Source organism: Erithacus rubecula, assembly GCF_903797595.1.
Source record: "Erithacus rubecula genome assembly, chromosome: 3".
Classification (NCBI taxonomy): domain Eukaryota; kingdom Metazoa; phylum Chordata; class Aves; order Passeriformes; family Muscicapidae; genus Erithacus; species Erithacus rubecula.
The window spans coordinates 84,916,931-84,927,912 of record NC_136689.1 but is presented as its reverse complement, the minus strand read 5'-3'; the positions used below and the strand labels follow the sequence as shown (position 1 = coordinate 84,927,912).

At 40.2% G+C, this 10,982-nt stretch overlaps 1 protein-coding gene across 2 annotated transcripts in view; it reads left to right on the top strand.

Moving 5' to 3' along the window:
- Positions 1-1,448: 1,448 nt before the first annotated feature.
- Positions 1,449-10,982, top strand: part of MOCOS (molybdenum cofactor sulfurase) — a 206,150-nt gene continuing 196,616 nt past the window's right edge. For both annotated transcript variants that reach the window (XM_079300626.1, XM_079300625.1), the window contains exon 1: positions 1,449-1,629. In XM_079300626.1, coding sequence (XP_079156752.1) covers positions 1,506-1,629 — 124 coding nt within the window. In that variant the 5' untranslated portion in view covers positions 1,449-1,505. The remainder of the gene's footprint in view (positions 1,630-10,982) is intronic.

The following is a 10,982-nucleotide window of genomic DNA, read 5'->3' as shown; positions in this document are numbered from 1 at the left end:
AGGACGAAGAAAAGAGACAGAATTAATTGGGAAAGATCATATTTTATATAAAAATGTGAATGGAAATTGGGTCTTTAAGACACACTTATTGTAAGATCAGGAAGCTGCATTCTGTCATCTGTTTTGATGGGGAAAACTAGTCTTGTTTCAATAAGGGATTGCAAACAACTACATGACAAATAATATATGGGAATTGTGAGGGAACTAGAGCAATCAATATAAATAAATTGCTCTGTAAATTGACAACAGAAATCTAGAAATATGAAGGAAAATCTATAGCAGTATTTTCTACATATGCTTACAATAAAGAAATCATAGTGAGGGCACAGGTTCTACTAAATTGCAATGCATAAACTGTTAAAATAATTCTACACAAGGTATTTCAGGCAGGGTTTTTGTTTGGCTATTTTATTTATTTATTTTTTTAAGTCATGTCAGGAGATCATCCAAGAACATTCCTCCACTCGATAGCAATTGTTCTTTTTTTTTGTCAGCAGCGTTTTCTTCATCTGGAAGGAAATGTTTAAGGTGTAACTTATTTGGCAATTAGTTCTGGTGAAATCATTGGCTGGCTGAAAGGTATAGTATTTCATCTGGGGATGTCACACGCTATATACCTGTCCCAATCATGAACAGAGATTCAGGGGCAAACACACTTTGTTTGTGTTATAGAAATATATGCCCTGAAGCCAGGGCTATATGTTTAAATTCCTAATATATAAAACAGAGAGCACATTAGCATGTGCTATTTCATTTTTTCCATTGTTCATTCAATATATTTCATATATTCATTTCTTCATAATTTTTAGTTAAAATAATTTACAATAAAAATATTTCATCATTTTCTACATGGTTTTACTTCAGTACCATTTTATAAATGAAAATTAAAAAAAAAACCAACAAAAACATAACAAGCATATTCCTTAGGCTATGATTTTTTTTAATTTATTTTTTTTTTTTCGGTTTAGTTATATGATTATAGTTTATCTGACAAAGCAGAGTTTTTCACGGGAATGGTTTTCGCGCGGGGGAACGGGCTGTTCTCTCTAGCCCTGGTGCCCAGCCCACACCGCTCCTTTGGCTCGTGGTACTTTGCATTGGCCTCGCAGCGCCTGTGGCCAGGAGAGTATCGGACGCCAAGTGCCAGGTGTGATGAATACGAGGGGAAGCTGAGCTTGAACTGGAAAACTTTAGGGGAGAGAGATTTCCGTGAAGTATTTCACACAGCACGCCTCAACAGGAGGGCACACCTGTTGCTGCTGTGCACAAACCGATCTCCCAGCGCTCAGGGAAACTTGCTCCTTACGGGAAACTCCTCCCTGTGCCGCCCCAGCGCCCGGCTCAGCCGCGGCCGGAGCGGCCCTGGGCAGGCGGGGCGGGAGGCGGGCGGAGCGCAGCGGCCGGGCCGAGCGGGCCGAGAGCGCAGCGCCCAGAGCCTCCCCCAGAGCCGGGGAGGCTGCGCTGCCCGATCCCGCTCTGCCCTCAGCACCGGGCCTGTCCCCGGCATGGCCGGGGAGCCGCTCTCCTTCCGCGCCTTCCTGGCCGCCCGCCCCGCCGGCTGCCAGTACGGCTACGGGCACGGCGACGGGCTCGGCGCCCTGCGAGAGCGCGAGTTCCCCCGGCTGCGAGGTACGGGGGGCGGTTCGGGGGCGGGCCGGGGGCGGGGACCCGGGCGGGACGGCTCTGCTCCGGGGGAGCGGGCACGGGCTCTGCTCGCTCCGTGATTTCTGCGGCACGTCAGGGGACGAGAGGCAGATCTCCCTCTCCTCTTTTCCTCCTCCCTCCATGGATTCAGCAACAGGATTTCGATACGGATATGAAGACGGGGGTTGGGAGGGGAAGGAGAGACATTATAATAGTAAACCAGCGCATTTCTAGTCAAACCTTAGAGTTAGACATGTGTTTGTGAACTACTTTTATAGTTTTTACCACCCACCAGCATTCCACGTCCTTGTGCATACTGCTTCAAATATAATCGTGATGGTTATATGATTATATGACAGTAATTTGTCCAGTTTAAAGGAGTATCAATGCCCATGATATTGGCACTTCAAAATTCTTAGAGCAAAAAGCCCCAGGTAGAGCATGAAGTAAATATCGTCAGTTTAGATGCCCTATAACATTATTTCAGCCACTCTTTCTCTTGAGAGGTTTGTGTTACTTTTTTTTTTTTTTTTTTTTTTTGTAATTTCGCCGAATTTTGGTGATTGAATATGAGAGTGAGCTTTTTCACGCAGAGGTGTTTAGAATGAATGGAGTTATACTTGGCCTCTAGACGTATATGAAAAAACTTATGCAGCACTTTGAAGAACTTGAAGATTCAGGAAGTTAACGTCACAGTCTTATTAGACAGATGTTAGAAGTTGCATCAGTGAAAGTTTGAACATGAGAAGTTGCTTGTCTGAAATTTAGGTTTAAATTCTGAAAAGTGGCTATTTTGAAACTGACACATTGTTTAGGCCTTTAAGCTGATGAGCTTTTAAAACGCCTGAGAATCAGACCTTATTTCTCAGAGGCTCCCCAGTTTTGAAATAAAGTATATCTGCTAATGAATGATGTCTGGTGGATTAGTCTGGTTCCCAGAGGGAGATTACTGCAAAGGCAAAGCATTAGAAGTTTTCCTCTATTTGAAAATGTTTTTGCTAATGTTGTCGTCTGAGTTGTGCAGCCTGCTGATATAAGATGTAGATAATTTAGAATGTTTCTAGAAAGAGATGAACAAATGCAGGGTATAAAAGAGAATCTTCAATGATGTTAGCTAATTGAAATGACATAATCCTCTATGGTAAAGTGACCTAGGTTGCAAATTCCTTCTGTCTTTTGATTTCCCCTTTGGAATTTTAACGTTATCTAATTCATGAATTGTCATCTGTTTGTCTTGCAAGTTTGTGTCACCTCTGTGAGGAAACACTCTATCTGTGAGAAAATGTAACTGATTGCTGTGCATTCACACGGTGTCCTGTCTGGGACTTCTTGTCCCAGTGATACATTTCTGGTCAGGAACTGGTGCCTTCAAATGGTACCAGCAGTGTCAAATGAAAGGTGCCCAGGAGAGATTCCTAGGCCTAGTGTCCCCTGCCTAACATCTCTTTGTCTCTAAGCTGAGTAACTGGACTAGTCCAGGACAGACTCCAGGACCTGGCTGACAGCAGAGCATTGTGGACAAGAAGCACACTGCTTTTATTTATTTCTTGGCCTCCTTTTATTTAGCTGTGTGTCCCCACTTGTCAAAGGTCTCAACACACTAATGTTGATGTAATGAAAAGCCTTTTAAAGCTCTCCATTTTGTTGCCTTACAGAAACAAGGCAAATAAAGGGTGGCTAATGTACACGTTGGTGGCAGCAATAATAGTAATAATTATAGCAATTATAATAATAAAGGACTCTAAGTGACTTACAAAAAATTAGCATTTACCTGCTCAAGCATTTTCAGTGGCCTGCCAGAACATGCAGGTTGCAGGATGAGGTGGAAGTTTTGCATCTCTGGTGGCCTTGGTTCAGCTCTCTGGATAAGTTCTGGTTGTACACACAGTGATGCACTATAGGAACTCTACCTGTTCATAGTGTTGATCTCTGTTGTGTGTCTCTCTACTGCACAAAGCTTCTGCAGTTTTATCCCTTCTAGTAAAGAGCAATCTTAACTAGTTCTATGGGCAAAAGAGAACAGGTGCTATTTTAGGGAGTTAACAGTAATCACAGAATGGTTTGTGTTGGAAGAGACCTTAAAGACCATTTAGTTCCACCCCATTGCCATGAACAGACACCTTCTACTAGACCAGGTCACTGAAAGCCCCACCCAGGCTGGCCCTGAACACCTCCAGGGATGAGGAGTCCACAGCATCTCTAGGCAACCTGTTTCAGTTCCTCACTCCCCTTAAAGAATTTCTTCTAAAACAGATGATCTAAACCTACTCTCCTCCAGTTTCTATCCATTTCCCCTTGTTCTGTGAGTACATGCTCTCTCCACCTCTCCTGTAAGCATCCTTTAGGTACTGAAATGTGCTACAAGGTCTCCCTGGAGCCTTCTCTTCTCCAGGCTGAGCAGCCTCGCTCTCTCAGCCTGAGCCTTTGCTTTATTTGGGGCATGACATAAAGATCTTTCCCTCATTAAAGCTGGTTAGAAATCCATATTTTGCTGCTCACTTTTTATGTAAGCAGAATTTTTGGAGTCCCCTTCTAGATACCCGTAGGTTAAGCCTAATGTTTGATTTAGGAAGTGCAATTTTTTTATGAGTATCATATTTAAATAATTTCTGCATACCAATGTACTCACTTTTGCCTGATTACTAATATTTTGTGGCATCCCCTAAGGACATATTGTGCAAATGGGGGAAGGCAGAAATCTTTTCTGTGTTAGAGACCATTGCTTATAGGGTGCTGGTGCCTCTGTTGTAGCTTTAGTGCGAATAGCTGCACAGGTGCCTGTTGAGCAGAAGGTGCAACAGATGTCTGGAGGGAGCACCAGCTTAGCTACCAGGCATACTGTGAAGCCAGGATTTCTCAGAGGTGGTCCACCTGTGGTCATATCAAGTCTTGGGGCATTTCACTCTTAGCTTCATCATAAGGAAAATAAGGTTCATGCTCAGTGTGTTAGGGATTTCCTTTTCAGGTTTTTTGAAGAGATAAAAAGAACTACTTTGCTTCCTTAAATCAGCAGGGGTCTGTCTGTTTGGGCAAAGAAGCCTTACATTTTCCCTTCTAAGCCAAAGTTTATCTTCACTTCTGTAATTCAAAGGCTGTTAGCTGATGACTAGAGCAGCCCTTTCTAAAAATATATGTGGAGTCTGTGAAACAGATCACTGTTTCACAGGCAGCAGCATATGTGCGATATGTGACCTTGACTTTAATCTTGTGAGCAGTATACCCTTATCTGCAGTGTAGGATTTTAAATTGTGCTTTAGAAATGGATAAAGAAATCAGCAGGAGTTTATAGGTTCTGTTGTCAAGTAATGGGGATGAATATGTTTCTGTGATGTTTATCATAGCAAGGGGAACATCAGCTTCAGTTTGTATCATGGTTTTAAAAAGAAAAACCTGACATGTGATTTGGGTGCAGCATTTAATCACAAGATATCTTTCCATTTTAAGTTGTGGGCCACTATTCTCATCTCATATAGCAGTGGTAGTTCAGTGGGAGCTTTCTGAGAGCATTAAGTAGTAGATATCCATCCTCCAAATAAAAAGCAGAATGTATTAGGAATTGGGTATTCTTTAAGGGCTACTGACTATTTGAAGATAGTCTTTAGGAGCTTGAGATGGACTGTCTCATTTAATGTTAAATTGGTCACTATCCTGTAATTCAGCATCATGCCTTACCTTAGCAGTATGAACATTTGTGATATGTGTGATTACAAACAACTAACAAAAATAATGAAATTTGTCTGTTAAATGAAAAGGAAAGGCAGACTGAGCTTTGAGTAACAGAGTTAGCCGTTGTTTCTTTGAAACTCAAATGATGTCTCATGACCTGGTCACCTGTACGAGGGCCTATTGTATCATTCAATTAAGAAATAGCTGGGTATTGGATCTGACCTTACACGAAAATAAGTCTTTTTTACTCATATTGCTGGTAGTTATTTGTGTGGTGACTTTTCCTGTGAGTAGGACAATGTGAAAAGCAGATCTCCTGTGTGCTGCAGTTAAGTCCTGTCCTCAGCAGCTCAGTTAGCAAAGTTCATCTCTGTCCTCTGAGAAAAGAAAAGCCAATCTATTTTGTCACCTTTGGGGTAATATAGTTTTTTTTGGCTGAACTTCAGAAGTAAGAAATGCATTCTGGTGTGTCAACTCAGTAATTTTGTTGATAGGTAGCTGATGCTCACACTTTATGAAACATGTGAAGAAGATGAGTGGACTGTGAACCTCAAGAGTCGTGCTCACCTCTTGATTGCAAATTTAGGCTTGCTTGTCAACCAGAAATTCTTGTGCTTGAGGCTTTTTCTTTATTTTGGAAAAAAAAAAAAAAGGAAAAAAATTGCATCCTAAAATGATTACTTTTGTAGGGGTTGGTATGGTTGTTTTTTTTGTTGTGCTTTTTATAAGACCATTCTTTTCAGTCTGGTAGCTATCTTCTTTATGTCTATGTGTTAGTATGCTGATTTCTTAACTATTAGTAATTTTTATCTGTGGATGAATCTTTTCCTTTTCATCTCATTTTTTTCTTATTCTTGAAGACTTAAGTGACTGAGTTTTTAGCAAACCTTTGAGTTCTTTGAGGAGTACTGGTCTCTGACCAATAGGCAAATCTGATCTTGTTATTTAATAAACAGTTTGATAGTGAGGGATAAGTTTAATTTTTGAGGAAGACTGTTATAATGCAGAAACAAGGCATGTGCCATTTTATGGTAGGATGCAGTGCTTACTGTGAATTCCCTGAAGCACACCCACCCATTGCTAACCAGAGTTGAGACAGCTTCCCCTGGAAAGGACAAATTATTTCTCCCGCAAGCAGAGACTGGCATATGTTAATGCTAATCCAGTGCTTGCCTCTCCCACACAAAGGCAGTAAAAGAAATGTGTAGGGGAAGGATGAGGTTGCTTTTTGTTGTCTCCTTGGAAGATCCTGTGTAGCCTAGAAGAGCTGCTAATTGTGTTTCCTTATCTCTAGCTCATCTTGAACTGAAAAAAAAATCTTCCAAATTTTTCCATTTGGTGTTTAAAGCTGAGATCTCCTCTTTCTACCAGTGTCCAGGCCTTTTCACTCTCCTCCGTGGCTGTGAGATCTCTGGTAACCTACTCCTGTTCTCTGTAGCCTCTCCACCAGAATGTGATTTGATTTTGTGAAACACCTAATTATTTTTATTTGGAGGGGGAAAGAAAGCAAAAGACATTATCGTTATTGAAGGAAGCTGCTGTTGGACAGTCTGAAATGCTAGAACACCTCTGGGAAGATGCATTTAGTGGGTGGAGAAGGTATTGTCAAAAGAAGCTGTGGTATGGAAGGTGTAACCACACAACTAATGACAACAATTTTGTAAAAAAACCCCATAAATATGCTCATGTAAAGCCTTAACATTTCCTGCTGATTTCAAGTCAGCAGCAGTTATCTACATAAGCTCTTATGTAGAGTTAAAATCAAAGAGGAAGCCCGTGTTGAGCATAAAGCATGTTTAGTCCCAAATGCAGTAACAATAACTGTGTATTAATTTTAGATGTTTTCCTCTGCCTACAGAGAAGTAACAAGTAGTGTTAAGGAATTCCTTACATTGCATTTCAGGGTTCAGAAGATGATCTGCTCCATGCAGGACTGATCTTTCAGTTGCTGGTAATGATGGACATAGCTCTAAATGAAGAGTAGTCAATGGTATTGTCATTGTAATAGTTCAGCACGGAAAACAGTTGTAGTTATTTTTAGGTTTAGTTAGTGGAAAAAAAAAGAAATATGGAGCAGGAAAGCAATGTCCCAAACCCTATAAACCTGATACTGCTGATATGAACTCCAAATACTCAATGGTGTTTTAGAAATTAATAGTCAATCAGTTGGGACTAGATTCTTTACAAGAAGAAATAATCATGTATAGACATTAGATTTTTAAAATCAATATGTAGATGTAAAAATTACTAGATTTGGGAAGATAATTAAGGGAACTCCACAGATGCTGCAGGGTATCAGCTACTCATTTTTTAAAAAATTGCACTTTTAATTAAAAGATACATTATCTCTAAAATTAATGCCTGTACAAGATATTAGTATTCACAAGTATTGAAACAGGCAGATCTTCTACTTAGAAGAGTACAAGATGCTTTTTATCTCTTATTCACAAATTGGAAAAGCACCAAAGTATTTTTCCAACAAAATACCATATCGGTGGTACTTTCTTCCTTCTGTTGCCTTTGCATCCTCTTAGACTCTTCTGTCTGTCCTCCTGGGTTGTTGTGATGTTGCTGTATGTGAGATGTGTATTGATTTCTTCCCAGCCTATTTCTTTATGTTTCTGTGTGATCATGTATTTTTTTTTTTATAGTGTTAAATATAAGATTAGGAATTAAAGAGTCTATGTATGTTTCCAGCAGAAGTGAACTCCTTCTGGTGTTTCTGCACTCACGCTGGAATTTCCTCTGCCAAATCAGAGCATGGAACCTGATGCCCTTGAAATTTCCATTAGCTATTATGGTAGCAATTCCCATTTCTGCACTGCTTTTTTGAATACAGGGGTGCTCCCTGTGTAAGGACAAACAGACAAATGGAGAGGTGAGAGGTCAGGTTTTTGTTGATCAGCTTGATTCATTGCAAACCTGCTATCAGAGAGATGCTACAGAGGCATTGCTAGATGTGAAAAGACTGTCATTGAATTCAGGAAGGCCATACTGCAGAACACTGCACAGTAAAAAGCACTGATATGAGAGATTGATAAAGGTGTGGACAGCACAATATGTTTGGAGAACAGGAAGCCAATAGGATGCTTAACTCAGAGAGGATATTTAGAAAGTAGAATGAGCTTCCAAATGCCCCAGGCTTTTTATAACTTGTTGTTCTTGGCCCAAGCCATCAATTTAGATGTTTTCCTTTGTGTGACACTAAAGTACTTGTAAGGTGTGCTTTTTATTTTTTTTTTCTTCCCTGAATTTAAAAAGAAGACTGAAACAAAATGAAATTATTTTTATGAATTAAATGAAAGTGTCAGCTTGTGGTTGGTATTGTAGTTTTCTCTCCCTAGGTTAATAATGCTGTTAGTGTTACCATGTCTGTATATTGAGAAGCACTGACTGGTTCCTGTCACATTTGGTAGAAGGGAATGTGTTTTGAGGAGGCATTCGGAAAAGGGTGGTGTCAAGACTGAAGGTGTGGGACAGGGATGTCAGAGTTAGAGAGAAACAGGTATAGTCGAGCAGGGAGGTGTAAGGACAGGCCACAAAGCATTCAAAAGTCAGACTTAATTAGTTTAATTGTTAGTGAGTCAAGTTGTTAGGCTCCTAGCAGTATTTGTGTCAGCCCAGATAGATCCTGTGCCTTCTTCCTGTGCTTTTTCCCTTTTACCTGCTGCTCTGCTATAGAGAAGTGATGCTCTGTGAGATGCCTGTGGTGGGGATATGACCCCAGGCAGGCAGCTCTTGTGAGAGTGGCATGCAGGAAAGTGTGAAGTCACTCTTTTTCCCCCAAGTATGTGAAATACATGTATTAAATTGAAAGGCAAGGCTTGAGAAATCTTTCTGTCCACAGTATTTTATTTCTTTTTGTTGCTTTCAGCGTTGTCCTGACTCACTCGTGGTTTCTTGTAGCAGCCATGGGAATATGGCTTTCATATGAGGAATATAAAACAGATATTTCTGTGCTCGTTCAGATTAGTCCCAGGAGCACCAGGATCTACAATGCTTTTAAAAGAAAGCTAAGAACATAACTGGACAGGGTTTTTGTCACTTACAGTCTTCTTAAAAGAGGGAGATATCATCACAAGGATGTGATATTTTGGTGACATCGTTAGCTGTGGAGGATGATTACACAACTAAGCTTATTTCTTCTGCCAATATGCAGAATAATGTTCCGAATTAAAATTTGGAAAGATGACAGGAAGCTTATTTGAAGAAATATTCATTAATTAAATTAATGGTGTGTGAATTAATTTCATTAATGCACAATTAGACACCAAATATCACTGTGTGTACCCCTTTGCAAACTTATGAACAGGTCAGGTGAAGTTACACAGTCATCAGAAAGTTTCTCCTGTAATTTCTTCCGGAGGAAGAAATTGAAGCCCAGGATTTTCCATATGTTTGTGTTCACACCACACAGCACATTAAAGATGTCATGATTCAATAATTTGGAACTGATGATATCAGGATTCCAGGGTATGTTGCCTTTCTTCAGAAAAAAGGGTTTTGTATTGCTGTTGAGTAATATACCCTGTTCATCTGCCGTGCCATTCATTTCCCAATTTATTGAGGAGTGTAGCTTATTAAATGTGTCTCAGAGTTGCCTTTTTATTATTTATATGCCTGCCTATGATTTTTTTTTAATGTTAAGCAGTTTGAATTTTCAAAAAGCAAAATGTTACTTGGCTGCTCTGGCAGTATGCAACTTTCTTTAAATCTGTCACCTGTTTTGATTCCTCACACACTAAGAAAATATTTGTTGCATATTTAGTCAAGTTAGGTGTGTGTAAGCCCAGTGAACAGAGTGGCATTTCTTTTCATAATACTTTGTCCAATCTCAGCTGTGATGGACAATTTGCTTTGATAATATACCTTGCTTTCTTATGAGACAAGATAAAAAGAGATAAATGAAAGTGGATACCTAGCAAGAGTTCCCTACCTGGCAGACTGAATGGCCCAGAATTAAATACTGCATGAAAAATAAGCTTGTGCCATCCACAGGCATGTTGCTTTCTCCTCCCCCCACACATAAACTCACTAGTATTGCTTAGCTGGGAAGCTGACCCAACTAATGTTCAGATAAACCAGATAAAGCTCTGTGTAGGTTATTGCACTATGTTGTTGATCATGGAGTTTGTGCTCACAACAAATGAAGCATTTGATGAATGAGCAAATTCCCAAAGAATGCAAATTCCTCAGAAGTAATGTCTTTTTGGCAAGCATTGGAATAGGCTGCTCAGGGAGGTGGTGGAGTCATCATCCCTGGAGGTGCTGAAGAAGCAGCTGGATATGGCACAGTGCTGTGCTTCAGTTGACAAAGTGGGGATTGTCATGGTTTGGAGTTGATCACCTAGGAGGTCTTTTCCAGCCTTAAGGATTTTATGCTTCTTTGATATTAGGAAGGTTGTCATGAAGTGTAGCACTATGATATTGTTCCTCTTCTTACTCCCTTAGCATGGATGTTTAGTGACAGGTGCAATGCTGCCAAGACAGCCTGATACCACAAATATGGGAGGACTGTTTGGCCTTCTAAAAGGGAGATAATTTAATACCACTAGAAGTGCATGGAAATATGTGCCATTCATTCTGATGAAGTGACTTGGAAAACTTGGACTAATAAGAAATAAACTAAAAACCATGTAATCTATTATTTGGGTAGCATGAAATTACATGCA